This window comes from Ranitomeya imitator, chromosome 3 (genome assembly GCF_032444005.1).
Source record: "Ranitomeya imitator isolate aRanImi1 chromosome 3, aRanImi1.pri, whole genome shotgun sequence".
Taxonomy (NCBI): domain Eukaryota; kingdom Metazoa; phylum Chordata; class Amphibia; order Anura; family Dendrobatidae; genus Ranitomeya; species Ranitomeya imitator.
The window spans coordinates 751,439,397-751,467,028 of record NC_091284.1 but is presented as its reverse complement, the minus strand read 5'-3'; the positions used below and the strand labels follow the sequence as shown (position 1 = coordinate 751,467,028).

Sequence of the window (27,632 nt, the reverse complement as noted above, 5' to 3'; positions counted from 1 at the left end):
TCACCCATAGAGTTGGGTGAAAATAGTTAAAGGGAACCAGTCACCCGATTCATGCTGCCCAAGCTTCAGGCAGCATGACTACATGATTGCATCCAGGTATATTTTTTTGCTGAAATGTTGTCTTTCAGAGGAAATATAGTTTAAAGGATGCAGCCAGGAACTACAGGAAAAAGACCTGAAACGTCCGGCGCTGCCCCTGGAAGGCTTTTCCCTGTGACGATCCTGGTGATTGACAGGTCTCACACACTTACGTACATAAGGAGAGACCTGTCAATCACCTGGAACGGTGCAGGGAGAAGCCAGTTGGGGGTAGTGCCGGACTATTCAGGTCTTTTTAATATAGTTTCTGGCCAGATCGTCAAACCCTATTTTCTCTGAAACACCAGAACATTTCAGAGAAAAATATATACTTGGCCGCACTAATGCATTATCAAGTTGCCATTTGCTTAGTTCGAAATGTAAGAAATGTCCGTTAACAGGAACAGTGGAGGTCAAGATAAGGTCAGGAAGAAGTAAAATTTCAGTGACAACTGCACGTTGGATTGCTAGAGAGGCAAATCAGAACACCCGCTTGACTGCAAAAGATCTTCAGAAAGATTTAGCAGACTCTGGAGTTGTGGAACATTGTTCAACTGTTCAGAGACACCTGCACAAATATGGCCTTCATGGAAGGGTCATCAGAAGAAAACCTCTCCTGCATCTTCACCATAAAATTCAGTGTCAGAAGTGTGCAAAAGAACATGTAAACAAGCCTGATGCATTTTGGCGTCATCAGGGGGCAGAGGATGAGGATGCCAGATTCCTGGTGAAACACGTTGCGGAGACTTTAGGTTTTACCAGCTTCAGCCAGTCTGTGTAATTGGCAACAATATTAGAAAGCAGTTGGTAGCGGCCGCACCAAGCTAATACATATCAATATTCACTAATGTGGTATATAGGGAATTACTATATTGTGAGCATTGCGGAAAAGGGGTTATATCCCGGTGTCCCCTTATACACACCGACTGTCGTATCTTTTAATCTTATTCTTTAAATAGTTCACTAAAAGTTAATTTCTAATAGTCTTTAGTTAGGGATCAGTTCCGTTCATTGGCAAATTGTAATTAATGAGACCGGTCATGTCTCTCTGTCTAAACCGGTTAGACTCTGAGTCAGTGAGATCTCATAGGCCACAGTACCACCCAGGGGTCAAAAGATGACATCAGGGTAGCATGACAATGATCAGCACCCACGATTACGATCACGGGGGGCTATCCTGTCAGAGGGGATCTTTTAACCCTCTTTAAACTACTTAGCTACTGGTGTTGCAATTGACAGAGTAATTTAAGGGGGTTAATCGGCCCCAATCAGCCCCAAAGCCGGCCGGGGGCTGATGCCGCATGGTGTCAGCTGTCACACATGGGATCCGTACCCACGGTGTGCTGCTATTCACTTATTCCTGACCACCATTTAAAAGGGAGTGATCCAGAATAAGGCCCCTTAACGACTGCCGTTTTAATGCGTATTGGCGGTCGTTGAGAGGTTAATGTTGCCCAATATTATTATCTAATATAATTTATATTCTTTTAAAGACAAAATCTCATTTTTACCTTGTTAAATGTGCAGGTTTATTCACCTTTTGGACTGACTGACAGCACTGTAGTTGTTCAAGAATAAAATGACTCAAAAATACAAATTGTCTAGCAATTGTGTACACAGTCAAGCATTCGTTATAGGTGATGTCACAGCTCACCTCCTCCCCCTCCTTACACAGATCATATCCATAAAACGCCCTCACAAAGAAGTCAATATATCTCCAGTTTCTTTTGTCCCGAAAACATGAGGCTGCTCCACAACAAACCTCTGAACGCTGTGCATGCTATGATCAGTGTGGGCAAGATGGTCGCCCTCTTCTCCCTGCTTGCGGTGCTGTTAATCAAGCCGAGGAGAGACGTCAGGGGGGAGCCGGACTCTCGCTAACCTCCACCGCACATCAAGGGAAGCATAATTCATTGTAGTGAAAGAGACTATTCCTCCCCGCCCTGGGTTACGGGAGCGCGAATCTGCTGACTGATCTTAAAAGGTAGAAATCCAGAAGTTTTATACTGTTCCTTACCTTTTCCTTTTGGTTTAAGGTTTTTTTTTTTCATCCCATCTTCACCCCCCACTTTCTATACAAGCAGTTAAGGTACCGTCACACTAGACGATGACGTTGCAGCGTCCTGGCTAGCGATATCGTCCAGTGTGGCAGGCAGCAGCGATCAGGCCCCTGCTGTGATGTCGCTGGTCGGGGAAGAAAGTCCAGAACTTTGTTTCGTCGCTGGATCTCCCGCTGACATCGCTGAATCAGCGTGTGTGACGCCGATTCAGCGATGTCTTCGCTGGTAACCAGGGTAAACATCGGGTTACTAAGCGCAGGGCCGCGCTTAGTAACCCGATGTTTACCCTGGTTACCATCGTTAAAGTAAAAAAAACAACCACTACATACTTACCTACCGCTGTCTGTCCCCGGCGCTGTGCTTCTCTGCTCTGGCTGTGAGCACAGCGGCCGGAAAGCAGAGCGGTGACGTCACCGCTCTGCTTTCCGGCTGACCGGCGCTCACAGCCAGAGCAGAGAAGCACAGCGCCGGGGACAGACAGCGGTAGGTAAGTATGTAGTGGTTGTTTTTTTTACTTTAACGATGGTAACCAGGGTAAACATCGGGTTACTAAGAGCGGCCCTGCGCTTAGTAACCTGATGTTTACCCTGGTTACCGGCATCGTTGGTCGCTGGAGAGCTGTCTGTGTGACAGCTCTCCAGCGACCAAACAGCGACGCTGCAGCGATCCGGATCGTTGTCGGTATCGCTGCAGCGTCGCTTAGTGTGACGGTACCTTTAGAGACGTCCTGCACAGAAATAACCTCAGAGGGTTCACAAGAATGTAGAGAGAAAAAGTCTTCAGTGTTTCACCAACAAAAGCGGGACGATTCTTTTGTGTGCACCCATAGACTAGAATGGGTGAGTCTCATCTCATTTCCAGAGGAATATCAGGCATGATGTAATTTTTTTCACAAACCGAATCAGTTAAAAAAATAAATAAATATAAAAAAAAGATTTTCTCATCTGCTCTTCCTCACTGAATAACATCGTTCCACATGTGACACATTTTTTCTAACGGACCACAAATACGGTCCTAATGGGCAGTTTAGGAAAAAAAAAAAAAGAATGCAAATTTTAAATTTCATAGTTTATAGTAAATTCTGCTAATGCCATCATATAAGTATCAGAGCTATAGACATAAATAATTAATTTAAAAAGAAAAACTATAAGGGTGTGGGCACATGTAAATGGATGCAAATTTCAGCATCTCTTGGCAGGAAAAATGCAGCTGCAAGAACGCGCATTTTTTGGCGAATTTTGACTGATTTGAATGAGGTCAATGGTGAAAAACGCTGGCAAAACCGCACAGAGAACTGACATGCTGTAGATTATTTTCTGCACCAAATCTGTAAGTCAAAAATACTCAAGGTGTGCATCATGGCTGTGGAGCCGGAGCCCATTTTGGTGGAGTTGGAGTCGGTGTCATGGACATTGAGGAGTCGGAGGTTTGGCTTACTGACTCCACAGTCCTGTTGGGGCTGTGGAGTCGGAGTCGTGGAGTCGGAGCCCATTTTGGTGGAGTTGGTGTCATGGAAATTGAGGAGCCGGAGGTTTGGCTTACCGACTTCACAGTCCTGTTGGGGCTGTGGAGTCGGAGTTGTGGAGTCGGAGCCCATTTTGGTGGAGTCGGGGTCGGTGTCATGGAAATTGAGGAGTCGGAGGTTTGGCTTACTGACTACAGTCCTGTTGGAGCTGTGGAGTCGGAGTAGTGGAGTCGGAGCCCATATTGGTGGAGTTGGTGTCATGGAAATTGAGGAGTCGGAGGTTTGGCGTACTGACTCTACTGCCCTGTTGGGGCTGTGGAGTCAGAGTCGTGGAGTCAGAACCCATTTTGGAGGAGTCAGAGCAATGGAAATTGAGGAGTCGGAGGTTTGGCTTACTGACTACAGTCCTGTTGGGGCTGTGGAGTCGGAGTCGTGGAGTCAGAGCCCATTTTGGTGGAGTCGGTGTCATGGAAATTGAGGAGTCGGAGGTTTGGCTTACCGACTCCACAGCCCTGGCGTGCATGACACTTCTGGTTTGTCATACGTGTTGCAGGCATAAGGATTGCTTCAGGTTTTGCTAGCAAATCTGCATGGCGTTAACGCAACAAAAAAACTAACCACATCTGCAGAGTGTGAACAAGCCCTAAAACTAAAACAGATCATAAACGGTCACCTTATAAAGTCGTCTTACCTGAGTTGTTTTATCAGAACTTCCATCATCTATAACAATCACCTCGTACTTGAAAGACGACCGCTGCTTCTGTGTAACAGGAAAAAATAGGGATTTTTGTGTGTACTCACCGTAAAATCCTTTTCTCCGAGCCACTCATTGGGGGACACAGGATCATGGGTTATGCTGCTGTCACTAGGAGGCTGACACTAAGCTGAGGCAAAAAAAGGTTAGCTCCTCCCCTGCAGTATACACCCTCGTACTGGCTTCCAGACACCCAGTTCAGTGCAAAAGCAGTAGGATAGTAACAATATAACAATTAACATTAGAATATAACATGTCAAACAAACAGTCAAGATCAAAAAACAAGATCACGAGCCGAAAGGCAACCAGGGTGGGTGCTGTGTCCCCCAATGAGTGGCTCGGAGAAAAGGATTTTACGGTGAGTACACACAAAAATCCCTATTTCTCCTTCGCCTCATTGGGGGACACAGGACCATGGGACGTCCCAAAGCAGTCCCTGGGAGGGAAACAATACAACCAAATAACTCCGTGTACCATCTGACTACAAATGCGCAACGGCCGCCTGCAGGATACGTCTGCCAAGGGCCGCGTCCGCAGAGGAGTGAATGTGAACATTGTAATGCTTTGTGAAAGTATGCAGGCTGGACCACGTTGCGGCCTTGCAAATCTGCTCCGCTGTTGCCTGGTGCCGGATGGCCCAGGAAGCACCCATCGACCGAGTGGAGTGAGCTCTAATCCCCGCCGGGATAGGACTGCCTCTGACCCGATAGGATTCCTGGATAGCAGATCGGATCCATCTGGCTATCGTGGATTTAGACGCAGCCAAACCCTTTCTGTGACCCTCCGGGAGCACGAAAAGGGCGTCCGATTTTCTGAAGTGAGCCGTTCTGGAAATGTACCTCCTGAGGGCCCTTACCACCTCCAGAGTATGGAGAGCCTTCTCGACCCTATGTTTGGGCTGCGGGCAAAAGGAGGGAAGAATGATGTCCTCATTGAGGTGGAAAGAAGAGACCACCTTCGGAAGAAACGCCGGAGAAGGACGTAGGACTACCTTGTCCTGATGAAAGGCAAGGAAAGGAGCCTGGCAGGATAAAGCGGCGAGCTCTGAAACCCTTCTGATGGACGTCACTGCTACCAGGAAGGCAACCTTCCAAGAGAGAACAGAGAGCGGGACGTCCTGAAGGGGTTCGAACGGAGGTTCCTGAAGAACCCCCAGGACCAAGTTGAGATCCCAGGTCTCTAACGGCATCCTGTAGGGGGGAACCACATGGGAGACTCCCTGAATGAAGGTCTTGACCTGAAGGTTGGTGGCGATCCTACGCTGGAAAAGCACGGATAACGCTGAGATCTGACCCTTGAGGGAACTCAGGGCCAAACCGGAATCCAGACCAGCCTGAAGGAAATTCAAGATGCAAGGGATAGAGAAAACGAGCGGAGGGTGACCCCGGAGCCTGCACCATGAGAAGAAGGATTTCCAGACGCGGTGGTAGATGGAGGCGGAAGACGCCTTGCGAGCGCTTAACATGGTGGGGATGACCTGCTGAGAGAAACCGGCACGAGTTAGAATCCAGGTTTCAACAGCCACGCCGTTAAACGTAGGGCCCCTGAGCTCTGATGGTAGATCGGTCCTTGGCGAAGCAGGTCTGGGCGGTCTGGCAACTGCAAGGGAACGTCGGCTTCGAGCTGAACGAGCTCCGCGTACCAAGCGCGACGAGGCCAGTCTGGGGCGACCAGGATGACTGGAACTCCCTCCGTCTTGATCTTTCGGATCACCTTCGGCAGTAAGGGAAGGGGAGGGAACACGTAGGAGCTGAAATTGATGCCACGGAGAAATCAGCGCGTCCACTCCTATGGCCTGGGGATCCCGAGATCGAGCAATGAAGTTGTGGACTTTGGTGTTCAATCTGGACGCCATCAGATCCACGTCCGGGGTCCCCCAGCGAAGACAGATCTGGTGAAAAACCTCTGGGTGGAGTTCCCACTCCCCCGAGGCAAGGCCCTGGCGGCTCAGGAAGTCCGCCGCCCAGTTCTCGACTCCCGGAATGTGCACCGCAGAGATGATGGAATGGTTGGTTTCGGCCCAACGAAGGATGAGGGAGACTTCCTGCATCGCCGCCCTGCTGCGGGTACCCCCCTGGTGGTTGATGTAAGCCACCGCCGTGACATTGTCCGATTGGACTCGTACTGGGTGACCCGCGAGCAGGGCGTGAAAGCGACTCAGAGCAAGTCTGATAGCGCGAATCTCCAGGATGTTGATGGGGAGTCTGGATTCCCGAACTGTCCAACGGCCCTGGGCAGAGTGGTGAAGAAACACCGCCCCCCAGCCAAGAAGACTGGCGTCGGTAGTTACCACTAACCAGCGGATCTGGAGGAATGACTTCCCCTGGAGAAGAGACGAGCCCAGGGTCCACCATACGAGAGATTGTCTGACCCGCGGGGACAGGGGGCAAGGACGGTCGAGAAATGAGAGACTCCTGTCCCAGTTGTCCAGCAGAGCCTGTTGCAAGGGACGGAGATGTAGTTGAGCAAAGGGAACCGCTTCGATTGCTGCAACCATCTTCCCCAGGATCTTCATGGCGAAACAAATGGTTCGCGGACGAGGATGGCATAGCGCTCGGGCTCCCTGATGAAGCGCTTGGGCCTTGGACCGGGGAAGCAAGACCAGCCCCCTTGAAGTGTCCAGGATCATTCCCAGAAAGGAGATCCGACGGGCAGGAACGGGAGAGGACTTGTCCCAGTTGATCAGCCAGCCCAGGCGCGAAAGAGAATCCAGGGTAATGTGGACGCTTGACTCGCAGGCTTGGAAAGATGGGCCCTTTATGAGGAGATCGTCTAAGTAAGGTAACACGACGACTCCTCGAGAATGAAGGATGGCCATGACAGCCGCCATGACCTTGGTGAATACCCTGGGCGCCGTGGCAAGACCGAAGGGTAAGGCCGTGAACTGGAAGTGGTCCTCCATAACGGCAAAGCGGAGGAACCTTTGATGAGGTGGGAAAATCGGGATGTGAAGATAGGCATCCTTGATGTCTATCGAGGCCAAGAATTCCCCTCTTTCCATCGAAGAGATGACCGATCTGAGGGATTCCATCCTGAAGTGCCGGACTCTTACGCACTTGTTCAGGAGTTTGAGATCCAAAATGGGTCGCACCTTTCCGTCCTTCTTTGGCACGACGAAGAGGTTTGAGTAGAAACCTTTGAACCTCTCGTGTTCCGGGACCGGAACAATGACCCCGCTCTGGCGGAGAGCGTGAATGGCGCAAAGAAGAGCGCGAGACTGAGCTGCCGAACTGGGAAGATGAGAGGGGAAAAACCGAGTTGGAGGAGGAGAGGAGAACTCTATCTTGTAGCCAGACGATACCAGATCCCTGACCCATTCGTCGTGCACGACGGAGAGCCAGGTTTGCTGAAAAAGGAGTAGGCGTCCGCCTACTCTGATGGTATCGACTGGCACCGTTCCCGAGTCATTGAGACGGGAATCTGGGAGGTCTGGAACCTCGGGTTCTGGGCTGCCTCGGTTTCCCGCGCCAGGAAGGATTCGGCCTGAAGGAGGGACGAGCGTCTCTGTCTGTGCGGGCGGAACGGTCTGATCTGGGAAGACCGGAGGGGTTGGACCAGGCTGGGCTGGTACGAAAAGGCCGAAAGCGAAAGTAAGGCTGGCTCTGGAACGCCGCCTTGGGCCTCTGTTGGGGAAGGAACTTGCTCTTTCCCCCTGTGGCGTCGGAAATAAGCTGGTCAAGCTTTTCGCCGAAAAGTCGCCCGCTTTGAAAAGGGAGGGAGATCAGAGATTTCTTAGAGGAGGAATCTGCGTGCCACTCCCTGAGCCAAAGAGCCCTTCTGATAGCGATGGCGTTGGAAGCCGCCGATGCTGCGCAATTCGCCTCGTCGAGGGATGCGAACATCACGTAATCGCTAGCCATGGCTAACTGCTTGGCTAGGTCTGCCATCTCAGACGGGAGGTCCTGTTCATTAATGGATTTCGCTAGAGCATCCGCCCAGGAAACCATAGCCTTGGTCACCCAAGCCGCGGCGAAGGAGGGGGACAGGGAAGAGCCAGAGGCTTCATACACTGAACGAGCTAGAGAGTCTAGCTGGCGTTCAGTGGGACTCTTAATTGAAGCGCCCTCCGGAACTGAAAGAAGCGTTTTAGAAGCTAGGCGTGAGACCGGCGGATCTACTAAAGGAGGATCCGTCCAGTCTTTCACGAGATCCGCTGAGAAGGGATACTTTGATACCAGGTCCTTCTTACCCGAGAAACGCTTATCTGGATGCTCCCTATGACGCCTGACTATATCCAGAAAGGCTGGATGAGAGGCAAAAGATTTGTGGGAACGTTTGGATCTGGTAAAAGAGATCGCGTGTTCCGGAGCGGTATTAGCGTCATCATCCACCTTAAGTGCGTGATTGACTGCAACAATGAGGGAGTCAATCGTAGCTCTGAACTCTGGGGCCTCCGGGTCCAATGATACCTCGGACTCATGATCAGAGTCGTGAACGCTGTGAGCCCCCAAAGAGGGTGAGCGAGAGGTGGAGCCGCCAGAGTCTGAGCGGCGAGGAGAGCGCTCAGGAGAGGTAGTGCGGATCCGTTTTCGGGATGACCGAGCCTCTTTATGGAGAGAGCGGCCCCTGCTGACCGACGATTCCCCTGCTATGGAGGGATCTCTTAACGCCTGTAACGGATTACCCCGTTCCCGGGGAGGATTTTGAATGGATTTGATGGCGTTGGCTAAAAAATCCACGGACTGCGAGAGTGAAGCGACCCACGGGGGGGGACTAGGTACGCCAGAGTCGGTGGCGGTGGAGGGCTCCTGGGCACATGGAGCATCGCAGGCAGAGCAGAGGGGAGAACTTTGAGGCCTAGGAAGTGAGGCCTGGCAGGTGGTACACGCAGAAAAAAAGGTCGTATGCACCTTAGAGGATTTTTTAGACCTAGACTGCGACATGATTCTAATGCAAAAAACCCACAGGGGCTATAAACTGGCCTGGGAAGCAGAGGGCGACGCTGCAGAGGAGAAGCTGACGATGTCTCCTTACCCCGGTCCTGTGTCCCGCTGTCCTGGGAAGCCGGACTGTGTAGCCTGAGATAGGAAACTGGCTGCACGTGGGCGCTGTGACACTGAGATGCGGCAGAGCTGGAGCTGCGGCGTGTAGTGAGGACCAAGATGGCCGCCGAGATCAGGAGAGAGATCTCGGCGGCTGCGAGAAGCGCCAGGGACCGGGGGGTGGCGCCGCCGATGACGCGCATGAGTGGGCGGAGCCTATCGGCAGCGACCAGCGGCTAGGCCGAAGCCGGGGGTTAAATTTGCGGCCTCGGCCCGGCGCGCGGCCGAAAAGTGCCGACGCTTCAGCCCACCGATACTGCGCTACAGCCCCCAATGTGCCATGTTAGGAGGAGCCCTCCGGACCGCCGGCGACTTACCCCGAGGAGGTGAGAGGAGCCTTAGGATGGCTGGGACGGTGCAGGGGTTGGGAAGCCTCCATCCACCAGCCCCAGACAGGGGGGTGGAGAGGAACCGTCCACCACCTGAGTCACACAGAACATTGGTGATGCAGTGTGGTCTGCACGGACGCCACGGGGATAGGGCCACTGTACAGCCGAGGGTAGAACCTGGTGGACAGGGCAGATGTCCGGCAATAAAAAGGCCTGGCTGCAGAGGAGGATACTGGAGGAAAAACACCAGTGCTCGTCTGTATAGAGCGGGGAGATCGGCGCCCTTTTAGGGAAAAAAAAACCGTCGCCCAAAAAAAGGTCAGCTCAGGCAGTGGCTCCCACGTCGCAGGAGAGGATACGGTGAGGTGAAACTCCCGTGCTCGCCTGTTGTTGGTTCGGGGGAGATCGGACCTTGAAAGAATCCGTCGCCCCCTTCGTCCGGAATAGATTAAAAAGAAAAAATCCGAGAGATTAAAAATCAGTGTGCCTCCTACGGACACTAAGCTTGAACTGGGTGTCTGGAAGCCAGTACGAGGGTGTATACTGCAGGGGAGGAGCTAACCTTTTTTGGTCTCAGCTTAGTGTCAGCCTCCTAGTGACAGCAGCATAACCCATGGTCCTGTGTCCCCCAATGAGGCGAAGGAGAAAAATGGGATCACTTTACTTTAGGTTTCATAAAGAACCAAAATATTACACATTTTATTATTTATTTTTTTATATTTGGCACTGAAGAAAGACAGATAACCTGAGGATTTTTTTATTTTTCCAAACTACAGCTTAAATAAGCAAAAAGAAAAAAAAAAGGGTTTGGTTCCGTGTTAGATCAATGAAAAAAGAATGCTCTCAGTGGGACAATCAAAATAATATTGTGTGCACGATGTGTCCCACTGGGGGTCTCTATATTGGAGAAACAGGACGGAGACAGAGCCAGGATGATCATCGGCACACGATTACAGGTAAAAAAAACATTTACCAGGGGCTCGTACATTTCTGAGCTCAGTTTGTATATTTGAATGTCCATTTATTATGTTATGCCTTTGTTTTTTGTGCGTATATTTGTGCTTCTTAATATACTTTTTTATACCATGCCTGAGAAAGGAACCCAAGAAGTCTCCACAGCTTGCTTTGTACAATCATTTATTGTATTTTTGCTAGCCATTACTTGTTTTTACCACAGAGAGAAATATTTTTTTAAATAAGTAAAGTGGCGCAGGAATTCTGGAGTCAGCCATAGTGGAACGCAAACACTATTTCCATACTAGTTCTTACAGCAGTTCTATTCTATTGCAATAACAATACTGCCCCCTAGTGTTTGTTCTAACTAACGCAGGCACCACCATGGACTGATAGGAGAATGCAGTCGGATCTGCAGGCACCATGTGATAGAGCAGGGGGAGCGGAACAGATGGATATATAGTTTTGTTAAGAAAAAAAAACAAACAAAGATTCATTCTAACCCGTGCTTTATTCATTTACACCTCTGCTCTTTCTAGCATTTTCGGTCCAGTGGGCGGTCCTATCAGTGACAGCTATGTCTATAGACACACAAACATAAAAAGAACGCTGTCAGTCACTGATAGGACCACCCACTGGATAGAAAATGCTACAAAACTATATATCAATCTCCTCCGCTCCCCCTGCTCTATCACATGGTGCCTGCAGATCCGACTGAAATTTCATGGTGACAGGTTCCTTTTAAAAGAAAACTGTCAGAATCTTTAACTCCCCCCCAAATAATGTATTTGTATGACTGTCTAGCCCTTTAACCCCTTCCCGACCTGTGACACAGCGTATGCGTCATGAAAGTCGGTGCCAATCCGACCTGTGACGCATATGCTGTGTCACAGAATGATCGCGTCCCTGCAGATCGGGTGAAAGGGTTAACTCCCATTTCACCAGATCTGCAGGGACAGGGGGAGTGGTAGTTTAGCCCAGGGGGGGGTGGCTTCACCCCCCCCCCCCGTGGCTACGATCGCTCTGATTGGCTGTTGAAAGTGAAACTGCCAATCAGAGCGATTTGTAATATTTCACATATTATAACTGGTGAAATATTACAATCCAGCCATGGCCGATGCTGCAATATCATCGGCCATGGCTGGAAACATTGATGTGTTTTTTTTTTTCTTCCACTAAGGTTGGGGTACGAATTAGGGTTAGGGGTAGGGTTAGGGTTAGGGTTAGGGCTAGGGTTAGGGTTAGGGGTAGGGTTAGGGTTAGGGGTAGGGTTAGGGTTAGGGGTAGGGTTAGGGGTAGGGTTAGGGGTAGGGTTAGGGGTAGGGTTAGAGTTAGGGTTTCGGTATGTGCACACGTATTCTGGTCCTCTGCGGATTTTTCCGCTGCAGATTTGATAAATCCGCAGTGCTAAACCGCTGTGGATTTATGGCAGATTTACCGCGGTTTTTCTGCGCATTTCACTGCAGTTTTACAACTGCGATTTTCTATTGGAGCAGTTGTAAAACCGCTGTGGAATCCGCAGAAAGAAGTGACATGCTGCGGAATGTAAACCGCTGCGTTTCCGTGCAGTTTTTCCGCAGCATGTGTACAGCGATTTTTGTTTCCCATAGGTTTACATTGAACTGTAAACTCATGGGAAACTGCTGCGGATCCGCAGCGTTTTCCGCAGCGTGGGCACATACCTTTAGAATTAGGCCATGTGCACACGGTGCGGATTTGGCTGCGGATCCGCAGCAGTGTTCCATCAGGTTTACAGTACCATGTAAACCTATGGAAAACCAAATCCGCTGTGCCCATGGTGCGGAAAATACCACGCGGAAACGCTGCGTTGTATTTTCCACAGCATGTCAATTCTTTGTGCGGATTCCGCGGCGTTTTACACCTGTTCCTCGATAGGAATCCGCAGGTGAAATCCGCACAAAAAACACTGGAAATCCACGGTAAATCCGCAGGTAAAACGCAGTGCCTTTTACCCGCGGATTTTTCAAAAATGATGCTGAAAAATCTCACACGAATCCGCAACGTGGGCACATAGCCTTAGGGTTAGGGTTGGAATTAGGGTTGTGGTTAGGGTTGTGATTAGGGTTATGGCTACAGTTGGGATTAGGGTTAGGGGTGTGGGGGGGTTAGTGTTGGAGGTAGAATTGAGGGGTTTCCACTGTTTAGGCACATCAGGGATCTCCAAACGCAACATGGCGCCACCATTGATTCCAGCCAATCTTGTATTCAAAAAGTCAAATGGTGCTCCCTCACTTCCGAGCCCCGACGTGTGCCCAAACAGTGGTTTACCCCCACATATGGGGTACCAGCATACTCAGGACAAACTGCGCAACAATTACTGGGGTCCAATTTCTCCTGTTACCCTTGTGAATATAAAAAAATGCTTGCTAAAACATCATTTTTGAGGAAAGAAAAATGATTTTTTATTTTCACGGCTCTGCGTTGTAAACGTCTGTGAAGCACTTGGGGGTTCAAAGTGCTCACCACATATCTAGATAAGTTCCTTGGGGGTCTAGTTTCTAAAATGGGGTCACTTGTGGGGGGTTTCTACTGTTTAGGCACACCAGGGGCTCTGCAAACGCAACGTGACACCCGCAGACCATTCCATCAAAGTCTGCATTTCAAAAGTCACTACTTCCCTTCTGAGCCCCGACATGTGCCCAAACAGTGATTTACCCCCACATATGGGGTATCAGCGTACTCAGGAGAAACTGGACAACAACTTTTGTGGTCCAATTTCTCCTGTAACCCTTGGGAAAATAAAAAATTGCAGGCTAAAAGATCATTTTTGAGAAAATAATTTTTTATTTTATTTTCATGGCTCTGCGTTATAAACTTCTGTGAAGCACTTGGGGGTTCAAAGTCCTTACCACACATCTAGATTAGTTCCTTTGGGGGTCTAGTTTCCAAAATGGGGTCATTTGTGGGGGATCTCCAATGTTTAGGCACACAAGGGCTCTCCAAACGTGACATGGTGTCCGCTAATGATTGGAGCTAATTTTCCATTTAAAAAGCCAAATGGCGTGCCTTCCCTTCCGAGCCCTGCCGTGCGCCCAAACAGTGGTTTACCCCCACATATGGGGTATCAGCGTACTCAGGATAAACTGGACAACAACATTTGGGGTCCAATTTCTTCTAATACCCTTGGCAAAATAGGAAATTCCAGGCTAAAAAAATCATTTTTGAGGAAAGAAAAATTATTTTTTATTTTCATGGCTCTGCGTTATAAACTTCTGTGAAGCACCTGGGGGTTTAAAGTGCTCAATATGCATCTAGGCAAGTTCCTTGGGGGGGTCTAGTTTCCAAAATGGGGTCAATTGTGGGGGAGCTCCAATGTTTAGGCACACAGGGGCTCTCCAAACGCGACATGGTGTCCGCTAACAATTGGAGCTAATTTTCCATTCAAAAAGTCAAATGGCGCGCCTTCGCTTCCGAGCCCTGCCGTGTGCCCAAACAGTGGTTTACCCCCACATATGAGGTATCGGTGTACTCGGGAGAAATTGCCCAACAAATTTTAGGATCCATTTTATCCTGTTGCCCATGTGAAAATGAAAAAAATTAGGCTAAAAGAATTTTTTTGTGAAAAAAAAACTTTTTCATTTTTACGGATCAATTTGTGAAGCACCTGGGGGTTCAAAGTGCTCACTATGCATCTAGATAAGTTCCTTGGGGCGTCTAGTTTCCAAAATGGGGTCACTTGTGGGGGAGCTCCAATTTTTAGGCACACGGGGGCTCTCCAAACGTGACATGGTGTCCGCTAAAGAGTGGAACCAATTTTTCATTCAAAAAGTCAAATGGCGCTCCTTCCCTTCCAAGCCCTGCTGTGCGCCCAAACAGTGGTTTACCCCTACATATGAGGTATCAGCGTACTCAGGACAAATTGGACAACAACTTTCGTGGTTTAGTTTCTCCTTTTACCATTGTGAAATCAAAAAAATTGTTGCTAAAAGATAATTTTTGTGACTAAGAAGTTAAATGTTCATTTTTTCCTTCCATGTTGCTTCTGCTGCTGTGAAGCACCTGAAGGGTTAATAAACTTCTTGAATGTGGTTTTGAGTACCTTGAGGGGTGCAGTTTTTAGAATGGTGTCACTTTTGGGTATTTTCAGCCATATAGACCCCGTAAACTGACTTCAAATGTGAGGTGGTCCCTAAAAAAAATGGTTTTGTAAATTTCGTTGTAAAAATGAGAAATCGCTGGTCAAATTTTAACCCTTATAACTTCCTAGCAAAAAAAAATGTTGTTTCCAAAATTGTGCTGATGTAAAGTATACATGTGGGAAATGTTATTTATTAACTATTTTGTGTCACATAACTCTCTGGTTTAACAGAATAAAAATTCAAATTGTGAAAATTGCGAAATTTTCAAAATTTTCGCCAAATTTCCGTTTTTATCACAAATAAACGCATAATTTATTGACCTAAATTTACCACTAACATGAAGCCCAATATGTCACGAAAAAACAGAACCGCTAGGATCCGTTGAAGCGTTCCTGAGTTATTACCTCATAAAGGGACATTGGTCAGAATTGCAAAAAACGGCAAGGTCTTTAAGGTCAAAATAGGCTGGGTCATGAAGGGGTTAAAAGATAAGCCAGTTGATCCCTTTATGGCCCCAAAGTGTTGCTCAAACAGTGAGAGATTGTGTTTTTGGGCTCTGTACTCAGGAGTCTGGAGGTGCACTGGGGCGTCACGCTGCACTTCTCGCTGCACACACTTTAATTCCTACCTAGCAGCTCCGTAACCCTGGTGGAATGGCCGGTCGGCGGCCATGAACCAGAGCAAACGACACAGCGTGAGGCAGAGGAGCTGGAAGCGCATCCTTACACTCCAGACACATGTATACAGAATTCTTGCTGCTGGAGCAGTGCTTGGGGGTCATAAAGGGATCGACTGGCTTATCCTGTAAAGGGTTAAATGATCATAATGGATTAGGAGGGGCAAAACTCTCTGACAGGTTCCTTTTAAGCTGAAAAGGCAGCTAATGTCAATTCTGAAGACTAATGGGATGATAAATGGTCATCACTCTGATTTGTGCCCCATGTGAATGTGCTCTGACATTGATGGCCGCTGCTTTCCTTCCGGGCGCCCGGGTTCCTGGAGGAATGCACGCGGCACAAGCAGGTAGGAGCTTAATAAACCGATCTGTGAAAATACATTATTAATAATAAAACAGATGCAGGGCTTTATTTCATACAAACCTGTCTTTTTTCAAGAAATTCCAATGCCTCATCCATCATAACAGGCACTGGAAGAGAGAAACATATCACTTTACATGGTAAAATACCAGCAAATTACAAGAATCATGCATCTACGTCACCCCCAATCATTACTCATCCATTTATAAGGGAACCGTCCTCTACGGCTGATGGAGATGATTAGTAACAGTAGAGATCTGTACCGAAAGGAGAGTCCAGGAGACAAATAATAGGGAGCCATCGTCTAAGGCCCTGATCTGTTACACACAGAAACCGCCATGCAGTGCCAGATCTGATACACATCAGGCAATGACGACATCTGACAGGACCCCCGCTACAACATTGGGGTCCCCCAGGTTCCCGGTCATTTTAAATGGAAAATAACTAATATCTATGAGCATTTGGCATCACAGTGGAACAGACAGGACCCCAATTAATTATCATGGGGATGCAGACTGCGAACCTTCACAAGACTCCCTACTCTGGCAGAGTTCAGTGGCGTGGCGTGGGTTGCATTGAGGCAACGCAAGCATTAAAGGGGTTGTCCACTACTAGGACAACCTCTACTGAATCCTTACGTTCCTCCCCCAGTAAAATAATAACACCTATACTCACCTCCGATGCAGGCGCCATTTCAGCATTGTCAGCACTGGCTCTCCTGGAGATCACATGACATTATGTTACCCAATCATTGTGGACGATCACGGCATTCAGAGGAAGCGAGAGAACAGCCGCAGCTCCTACCTGCCCTGGATGCCAAATAGGTCCTTGTGAGAGGAGAGTGAAGCCAGCACTGAATGGCCGCAGGGATTACCTGACATAAAAATGTCACACAATCCCTGGGAGAGCTAGTGCTGACACCGGTGGACCAGTGAATATAAGTGTTAACATTTTACTGGACGGGAAACACAAGCATTGAGAAGGGGTTGTCTGAGTGGTGGAGTCCCCACTACCCACTCCTGAGTTCCTCCGATTAGTCCAGTATTGAACCCCTGGTCACCCTAGAAAATGCAGTGTATTTTAAGAAAATTGTGACGTAATTAAATGTATTTAATGCTAGGATATTCAAAATTATTTAAAGTCGCCTGCTAAAGGATTTTCACAAACTCTTAAAATCTATATTGAATTTTGAGGATAAAGGAATTGTATATTGGTCCTCCAGCATTATACCCTGAGTGCAGCAGCCGAGATGACCATCCTCGGCTGCTCTGCACACGATTCAATACTTCATTATATAGAGATCAGAGTCTGTCATCCAGTTTGCTGTTCATGCAGAGCGCAGCAGTAGAGAAGACTTTCTTATTTCCTTGTGTGCTCTGCACAGGCAGCGACTAAGATGACAAAGTTCAGTGTGAAGAAATTGCAGAGTCAATACTTCACTATACTGCGTTTCGTCATCTCAGTCAGAGCACAGCAGTCTTCTCTTTTGTTGCACTCTGCATAGGCAGCAACAGAGATGAAAAAGAGGCTGCTACCTCACTCCGTCTAACCAGCTGGGAACAAGACAATAACTGCGCCACTTTCAGTGGGTGAAGAACTGGTGCTTTCCAGTAAGTGGATCCCTCAGCCCCAGTTCCTTCGATAGGGAGAAGGGCGGTAAATTTTGCACTCCCAAAAATTTGCCTCCCAGGGCAGGGATGACCTCCACTATGGCACCGGCGGCGCTGCAGTTTCCTGCACGGTGGGTAATGTTGACAGAGAAACTAACAGAGAAACAGAGAAATATATCTGCAGATCTACATCGGACTCATCCAGTAGCCCTAATGATCAGATCACACTTACGCCGCTCTTCTTCATTGTATGCAGGGACAACAACAGACAGATCTTTTTCAGGCCGGTCGTAAATACTTGGGAAAGGCTTCTTTTCTCCGTTACTGGCAACAAAGAACTTCTCTGCCTCGTGGCGATGTAGATTTGGCATCTTTCTGGCAGTCACATGTGCTATAATAGCAACCTGGTAAAAAAAAAACAAACACAAAAAACAATGTCCAGATATAATAAGTAAAAGGATTAATAAACATATTATATACTAAGAGGGAGATACCGCGGGTGAAATTAGCATTGAACACGTCACCAATTTTTTACGTAAATATATTTCTAAAGGTGCTATTGACATGAAAGTCTCACCAGATATCGGTAACAACACATCCAATCTACATAGGAAAGACATCAAATCATAGATTTCCATAAATTAAGTTATGTGTAATAAATGAAAAATGACAAGAGAAAAAGTATTCAACACATGAAGAAAGAGGAGCAAAAAGAAAATTGAAAGTCATGACAACTGCTGAAATCTATCAGTAATTAGAAAGCAATCCTGCCACTTAGTGAAAAATAATATCAGCTGGTTCAACTGATGATGTATAAAAAGGTGTCTCATTACCAAGGAGACACACAAGAAGCATCTCAAGAGGGGTAAAACCAGTAAACTGTCTCAAGACCGTCACAACCTTTTTGTTGTAAAACATACTGCTAGTTCTAAAACTCCTGAAGGTTCCAGTGAGCATAATCCAGAAATGGAAAGAACATCATTTCACCATAAACCGTCCACAACCAGGTGCTCCCAGCAAGATTTCAGACAGTGGAGTGAAAATAATTAACAGACGAGTTGTCCAAGAGCCAAGAACCACCTGTGCAGAGCTACAGAAAGACCTGGAATTAGTAGGTACAATTGTTTCAAAGTAATACACTCAACCTCCATGGCCCTGTATGCACGCTCAACAAGCAAGACTCCATTGCTGAACAAAAAGCATGTTCAATATAGTCTGCTCAGATGATACTAAAATTGAACTGTTTGGAGGCCAAAAGGCATTGCCTATCACCCCATAAACACCATACTAACAGTGAAGTTTGGAGGTGGGAACATCATGGTGTGGGGCTGTTTTCAGCATACGGCACTGGTAAACTTCATATAATTGAAGGGAGGATGAATTTATAAATGTGCTGAGACATTCTTGATAAAAATCTGCTGTCATCTACCAAAATGATGAAGATGAAATGAAGGGTGGACATTTCAGCAAGACAATGATCCCAAACACACAGCCGAGGAAACTTTAAATTGGTATTAGAGAAAGAAAATAAAGCTGTTGGAAAGGCCCAGCCAATAACCGGACCTGAATCTACAACCCCTGGCAAAAATTATGGAATCACCGGCCTTGGAGGATGTTCATTCAGTTGTTTAATTTTGTAGAAAAAAAAGCAGATCACAGACATGGCACAAAACTAAAGTCATTTCAAATGGCAACTTTCTGGCTTTAAGAAACACTAAAAGAAATCAAGAACAAAAAAATGTGGTAGTCAGTAATGGTTACTTTTTTTAACCAAGCATAGGGAAAAAAATTTATGGAATCACTCAATTCTGAGGAAAAAATTATGGAATTACCCTGTAAATTTTCATACCCCAAAAAATAACACCTGCATCAAATTAGATCTGCTCGTTAGTCTGCATCTAAAAAGGAGTGATCACATCTTGGAGAGCTGTGGCACAAAGTGGACTGACATGAATCACGGCTCCAACACGAGAGATGTCAATTGAAACAAAGGAGAGGATTATCAAACTCTTAAAAGAGGGTTAGTCATCACGCAATGTTGCAAAAGATGATTATTCACAGTCAGCTGTGTCTAAAATCTGGACCAAATACAAACAACATGGGAAGGTTGTTAAACGCAAACATACTGGTAGACCAAGGAAGACATCAAAGCATCAAGACCCGAAACTTAAAGCAATATGTCTCCATAACAGGAAATGCACAACAAAACAAATGAGGAACAAATGGGAGGAAACTGGAGTCAACGTCTGTGACCGAGCTGTAAGAAACTGCCTAAAGGAAATGGGATTTACATACAGAAAAGCTAGATGAAAGCCATCATTAGCACCTAAACAGAAAAAAACAAGGTTACAATGGGCTAAGGAAAAGCAATTGTGGACTGTGGATGACTGGATGAAAGTCATATTCAGTGATGAATCGCGAATCTGCATTGGGCAAGGTGATGATGCTGGAACTTTTGTTTGGTTCCGTTCCAATAAGATTTATGAAGATAAAATTAAAAACAACCAAAGGCGCTGCACATTCCTCGGTCCTCCTCCTGCTGCAAGTACATGGACACAACTACAAGAATGTCCAATACCAAGTGTAAAAACACAAAGACTATATATATGTATGTGATCGCGCTGGAGGTGCCGATAAACCTGTTATATAAGGAAAAGCTTTCTATTTGAAAGAACGTTCACACTATGCTTAATTACCTAGTTAGCATTTGGCGTCTGTTTCCCACATGTTTGCGGTTGTCGGGTTTTCCTATTAGTTCTGATGGTCTTCCCAGATAGATACGAAATGCTATTACTTAAAAATATATGCGAGGAAGTGGGTATTAAACTGTCCCGGCCGGTGACAGTCACCCGTTACCTCACACGCGGTGTGTTCCGGGTCTTCAGCGATGAAATCGCGCTTCAGTAAGCAAATTGCCGGCGAGGTGCAGGACCTCGCGTGACGTCACATGCACGTGGTGCTCCACGTGATCGGCTGACGGAATGCACCTAGGACCAAAAAGTCTCTCCAACGCGTTTCGAAGTCAACAGACTTCTTCCTCAGGGATCCCTGAGGAAGAAGTCTGTTGACTTCGAAACGCGTTGGAGAGACTTTTTTGGAGGGATCCCTGAGGAAGAAGTCTGTTGACTTCGAAACGCGTTGGAGAGACTTTTTGGTCCTAGGTGCATTCCGTCAGCCGATCACGTGGAGCACCACGTGCATGTGACATCACGCGAGGTCCTGCACCTCGCCGGCAATTTGCTTACTGAAGCGCGATTTCATCGCTGAAGACCCGGAACACACCGCGTGTGAGGTAACGGGTGACTGTCACCGGCCGGGACAGTTTAATACCCACTTCCTCGCATATATTTTTAAGTAATAGCATTTCGTATCTATCTGGGAAGACCATCAGAACTAATAGGAAAACCCGACAACCGCAAACATGTGGGAAACAGACGCCAAATGCTAACTAGGTAATTAAGCATAGTGTGAACGTTCTTTCAAATAGAAAGCTTTTCCTTATATAACAGGTTTATCGGCACCTCCAGCGCGATCACATACATATATATAAGATTTATGAAGATGACTGCCTGAAGAGAACATGGAAATTTCTCGTCATTGATGATATGGGGCTGCATATCAGGTGAAGGCACTGGGGAGATGGCTGTCATTACATCTTTAATAAATGCACAAGTTTATGTTGATATTTTGGACACTTTTCTTATCCCATCAATTGAAAGGATGTTTGGGGATGATGAAATCATTTTTCAAGATGATAATGCTTCCTGCCATAGAGCAAAAACTGTGAAAACATTCCTTGAAAAAAGACACAATGTCAATGTCATGGCCTGCAGATAGTCCGGATCTCAATCCAATTGAAAATCTTTGGTGGAAGTTGAATAAAATGGTCCATGACAAGGCTCCAACCTGCAAAGCTGATCTGGGAAAAGCAATCAGAGAAAGTTAGAGCCAGATTGATGAAGAGTACTGTTTACACTCATTAAGTCCATGCCTCAGAGACTGCAAGCTGTTATAAAAGCCAGAGGTGGTGCCACAAAATACTAGTGATGTGTTGGAGTGTTTGTTTGTTTTTCATGATTCCATAATTGTTTCCTCAGAATTGAGTGATTCCATAATTTTTCCCCTATGCTTGGTTACAAAAAGTAACCATTACTGACTACCACATTTTTTGTTCTTCATTTCTTTTCGTGTTTCTTAAAGCCAGAAAGTTGTCATTTGAAATGACTTTAGTTTTGTGCCATATCTGTGATCTGCTTTATTTCTACAAAATTAAACAACTGAATGAACATCCTCCAAGGCCGATGATTCCATAATTTTTGCTAGGGGTTGTAGTAGAAAATCTATAGACGGAACTAAAGCTCGGAGTCCATAGAAGGATCCCAGAATGGGCCAAATTCACACCTGAGCAATGCATGCGACTAGTTTCTCCATACAGGAGGTGTATTTAAGCTGTCATCACCAACAAAGGCTTCTGTACGAAATATTAAATACATTTCAGTAAGTAACTGGATGGATTACCGACATCTGATGAGAATTTCATGTCAGCAGCATCTTTAGAAATATATTTACTTAGAAAATGTGTGACGAGTTCAGTACTTATTTCAACAGTTGTATGTGGATATGTAAAACATGGAGGAGCTGAAACCGAATAAAATGTTATCCAGCAGTGCCGCACACTAATGACATCGCATTCACACATACCTACCAGCAAGCGGACCCCAACAGGTACGTGCAGACACGATGCCATCAGCACTGCTCACCTCCAGATGTAGAAGTGAATGGTGCTAGGTAACTCCTGCTCACACAGTAATAAAATCAAGGATTTACTCTTGTTTTTCCGCGCAAGTGAAGCCACTATTGTACATGGGCTGTGCTGGCATTGCAGCTCACCCCACTTCACTTGGATGGAACACTGGACACAACCCACTAATCATCTCCAGTCCTCACCCATTTCTGTAACCTCAGGTGCTGACCTAAATGTTCCTATATGTATTTATACCAAATCTATCTATACATATAGATACTGCGGCGTGGAAAAGGCTCGAGGGGAAGGTGAGGGCAAAGTTAGGCAGGAGACTTGTGTCAAACTAATTTCTGAAAGACGATATAGCCACAGTACACCCACATTGTGCTTTAGGGAATGTACTATTAATATGACACTTATAGGGCGCAATCACTATTTCACTATTTACTTCCTGACATATGACAGAAATAGAAGCAAACACTGAGAAAAGCAAGAAGAAAATGGTAAAGGAAACTACCAGAGAAGTGGCTCACTGCCTGCTGCACCCCCCCCCCCCCCCCCCGCTTACTTGCCAGGGATCAACTCCCATTAAGTCCATCGTCTGAATATTTAATATAGCGACTAAGGCTTCGATTCATCAAAGCAGATCTGCCACAATCATGGTGTAAATTGCTTTAAAAAGTCACAACATAGGGAAGGACGAGCAGGTGCGCACCCAGGGGACGGACGCAGAGATGGACAAGCAGGTGGGTGAAAAGAGGGACGGTTGGGTGCAGGGAGGTTCAGGCGCAGGGAGGGACGGACGGGCGCAGGGAGGGTCAGGTGCAGGGAGGAGTGGACTGGCACAGGGAGGGACGGACGGGCGCAGAGAGAGTCAGGTGCAGTGAGGGACGGACGGACGGGCGCGGGGAGGGACGGACGGACGGGCGCGGGGAGGGACGGGCGGACGGGCGCGGGGAGGGACGGGCGGACGGGCGCGGGGAGGGACGGGCGGGGGGAGGGACGGGCGGACGGGCGCGGGGAGGGACGGGCGGACGACGGGCGCGGGGAGGGACCGACGGGCGCGGGGAGGGACCGACGGGCGCGGGGAGGGACCGACGGGCGCGGGGAGGGACCGACGGGCGCGGGGAGGGACCGACGGGCGCGGGGAGGGACCGACGGGCGCGCGGAGGGACCGACGGGCGCGGGGAGGGACGGAGGGTCAGGTGCAGTGAGAGATGGACGGACGGACGGGCGCGGGGAGGGACCGACGGGCGCGGGGAGGGACCGACGGGCGCGGGGAGGGACCGACGGGCGCGGGGAGGGACCGACGGGCGCGGGGAGGGACCGACGGGCGCGGGGAGGGACCGACGGGCGTGGGGAGGGACCGACGGGCGCGGGGAGGGACGGAGGGTCAGGTGCAGTGAGAGATGGACGGGCACCGTGATGGTCGGGCATAGGGACAGACAGGCACAGTGAGGAGCAGACTGATGGAACTACTGCAGGCTCAGACTACCCTGGCTCTGTTTCTGTCACTATGGAGACACACAGCCTGCACTGGAGCTGTGCACACATGCTGTTGGGGTATTTGTCACCACATCTACCTGTAGTTCGCAGCACGGTGTCTGAGCCGCTGCTGTACAGTATGTGCCATATCTAGATGCCTGACGTGTGGTCGGGACTCACCAGGACGAGCAGCACCGCGGCCAGGACAGCCAGCAGCTGCAGGAGATCACACAGGCAGCAGAGCATGATCCCCGCACTATGCCCGTCCTCACACAGCTAAAACCGAGCGCTGTCAGCAAAGTCTACAGCCCGGAACCACTGTCTTCCGGTACCCGGCACACACCAGCGCTGCATCTGCCGGAACCTATAGCATAGTTACACCTATGCGGAAGTGAAGCTGTCAACGCTCTACTGCAGGCTCTGATTCAAGAGCAGACCGCTCAGCCTCGCTAGTCCAGCGGCGTGCTAGGAGCGCCACCGTGCGTCCGGAGGGAGTATAGCGGCTCAATGATTTTCTGGTCGTGCAGGACTGTACATATACGGCAGCGGTGCGGGGCAGGAAGTGACCAGGAATATCGGCGCCGGCTCAGGCAGGGGAGCCGCAATGTTGTGATCAATAAAGTACATAGATCTGCAGCGCTGGAGCCAATCACTGCCCGGTGCTGTGGAGGGATGGAACATCATGGCCGTAGTGCAGACTAGCGATCGCCTCGTTAACCCCTTCCTGACTGAGTCACGTTTGCTCTTTCGGTTTTTCCTCCTACAACTTTTTTTTTGTTATTGTACCGGAAGATGTGAATGAGGCGCACACTGTGCTGTACTGTGCTGAAAATCAGGGGAAATATCAGGGAAAAATGCAATTCTGCCAATGTTTCTGGGTTTCATTTTTACAGCGTTATTTGTGCAGTAAAAAACCTACCATAGGCATAGATACAGACAAATATGACTAAAAACCTACCATAGGCATAGATACAGACAAATATGACTAAAAATCTACCATAGGCATAGATACAGACAAATATGACACACAGGGTTTTCGTATTTTCCCCATTGCTATTACCAGATTACTATATAGTTACATAGACAGATATATTAACATGAGACTTAAGCTACTTTCACACATCGGGTTTTTTGTCTCAGGCACAATCCAGCAAGTTTTGAATAAAACGGCTCTGTTTTTTTTCTCATAGAGTTGTATTAGTGCCGGATTGCGCCTGATGGCCACACGTTTCATCCATTTTTCTCCAGATCCGTCCAAATAGTCGTTTCCGGCGAACGGAGAAAACATCCAGAGGAACTTTTTTTGTCCGGCGGAAAAAAGCGCACAGCGACAGAACCAGCCAAAAATATCAAACAAACACAAAAGAAAAAAAGCGAAGGTCATACAGATGGGGATCACCACGCATTGGATTTAGCCAAAATAGAACAATTTTTATTACACTGCAATATACCGTATATACTCGAGTATAAGCCGAGATTTTCAGCCCAAATTTTAGGGCTGAAAGTGCCCCCCTCGGCTTATACTCGAGTCACGGTAGCGGTGGGGTCGGCAGGTGAGGGGCTGAGGGCGCTGGGGTATACTTACCTAGTCCCAGCGATCCTCGCGCTGTCCCTGCCGTCCCACGGTCTTCTGTGCTGCAGCTTCTTCCCCTCTTCAGCGGTCACGTGGGACCGCTCATTACAGAAATGAATAAGCGGCTCCACCTCCCATAGGGGCGGAGCCGCCTATTCATTCCTCTAATCAGCGGTGCCGGTGACCGCTGATAGAGAAAGAAGCTGCGGCACCGAAGACAGGAGGGGACAGCGCGAGGATCGCCAGGACTAGGTAAGTATAGCATATTCACCTGTCCTCGTTCCAGCCGCCGGGCGCCGCTCCATCTTCCCGGCCGGCGCCTCCATCTTCCCGGCGTCTGCGCTCTGACTGATCAGGCAGAGGACGCGATGACGCATATAGTGTGCGCGGCGCCCTCTGCCTGATCAGTCAGAGCAGAGACGCCGGGAAGATGGAGGCGCCGGAACGAGACGCCGGGAGCTGCAATCAAGGGAGGTGAGTATGTGGTTTTTTTTTTTTATTGCAGCAGCAGCAGCGGCAGCACAGATTAATGTGGAGCATCTATGGGGCACAGTGAACGGTGCAGAGCACCGTATATGGCACAGCTATGGGGCACAGTGAACGGTGCAGAGCACCGTATAAGGCACAGCTAGGGGGCACAATGAACGGTGCAGAGCACTATATGGGGCACAGCTAGGGGGCACAGTGAACGGTGCAGAGCACCGTATAAGGCACAGCTAGGGGGCACAGTGAACGGTGCAGAGCACTATATGGGGCAGAGCTATGGGGAAATATGAACGGTGCAGAGCACTGTATGGCACAGCTATGGGGAAATAATGATCTATTTTTATTTTTGAAATTCACCGGTAAATGCTGCATTTCCACCCTAGGCTTATACTCGAGTCAATAAGTTTTCCCAGTTTTTTGTGGCAAAATTAGGGGGGTCGGCTTATACTCGGGTCGGCTTATACTCGAGTATATACGGTACATGAAACAAGCAATAAAGAAAACAGACAGTTTAAAAACAATTAAAAAAGGCAACACACTTGTTCCTTAGAAACAGAGCCCATAATAAGGCCTACACCTGCGCTAAAGCAAAACAGGCTATACCCAATAGGAAAAATGCCTATATGGACACCACTGTGCATACACTTGTAATACAATAGAATAGACCCATAGGTACGTATAGATGGACAAAATAAAGGACAATCCTATAACATAATCGCACTTGCACGGTTTTCACCACAAGATGCTGCCGTAAATACAGCCATAAATGCTAACCCTCATGTCGACATGTCCCTTGCTTTGGCATACACAGAGGCAAAAAGCCTCACACATATCACCAGATAAGACTGCAGGTAACTAAGCCTGCACAAAGTCCCATGTGCAGCCATATAATACAATACCAATAACGTGTATGACACAGTCGAAAGTGCAGGTGAAGCGGAGACCCAACACGTGTCGCCCCACAAAGGAGGCTTCGTCAGGGGTCCTGTTTCTAAGGAACAAGTGTGTTGCCTTTTTTAATTGTTTTTAAACTGTCTGTTTTCTGTATTGCTTGTTTCATGTATATTGCAGTGTAATAAAAATTGTTCTATTTTGGCTAAATCCAATGCGTGGTGATCCCCATCTGTATGACCTTCGCTTTTTTTCTTTTGTTTTTGTTTGATATACTTGGTTGTAGGTCAGGGTGATCCCACTGTATAGCCCGTGGTGCCCCCTTCTTATTTATTTTTTGTTGTTTTTTTTTTGAACCAGCCAAAAACGCATGAAACGGAGATGTGAAACAATGAATCCGGCCTGCGGATCTGGTTTTCAAAGCATTTTAGATTTCCGGTGACTACCTGTTGAAGCTCATCAAGAGAATGCCAAGAGTGTGCAAAGAAGTCACCAAAGCAAAAAATGGCTACTTTGAAGAACCTAGACTATAAGACATATTTTCAGTTGTTTCACACTTTTTTGTTAAGTATATAATTCCACATGTGTTAATTCATAGTTTTGACGCCTTCAGTGTGAATGTACAATTTTCATAGTCATAAAAATACAGAAAAACCTTTAAATGAGAAGGTGTGTCCAAACTATTGGTCTGTACTGTAGATAATGGACAGATATATGGATGGATGAGTGACTCATATATAGATGGATGATGGACACATATGGATGATGGACACAGATGGATGATGGACACAGATGGATGATGGACACAGATGGATGATGGACACAGATGGATGATATACACATATGGATGGATGATGGACACATATACAGGTCCTTCTCAAAAAATTAGCATATAGTGTTAAATTTCATTATTTACCATAATGTAATGATTACAATTAAACTTTCATATATTATAGATTCATTATCCACCAACTGAAATTTGTCAGGTCTTTTATTGTTTTAATACTGATGATTTTGGCATACA

At 47.7% G+C, this 27,632-nt stretch overlaps 1 protein-coding gene across 2 annotated transcripts in view; it reads right to left on the bottom strand.

Annotated features, from left to right (window-relative positions):
* ALG5 (ALG5 dolichyl-phosphate beta-glucosyltransferase) overlaps positions 1-24,091 on the bottom strand; it is a 48,470-nt gene extending 24,379 nt beyond the window's left edge. The window contains exons 1-4 of one of the 2 annotated variants that reach the window (XM_069758953.1): positions 23,839-24,091; positions 17,662-17,833; positions 15,883-15,929; positions 4,295-4,363 (exon numbers count right to left, since the gene is read on the bottom strand). In XM_069758953.1, coding sequence (XP_069615054.1) covers positions 4,295-4,363; positions 15,883-15,929; positions 17,662-17,833; positions 23,839-23,904 — 354 coding nt within the window. In that variant the 5' untranslated portion in view covers positions 23,905-24,091. The remainder of the gene's footprint in view (positions 1-4,294; positions 4,364-15,882; positions 15,930-17,661; positions 17,834-23,838) is intronic. The other variant, XM_069758954.1, reaches the window with a different exon arrangement.
* Between the last annotated feature and the right edge of the window lie 3,541 nt (positions 24,092-27,632).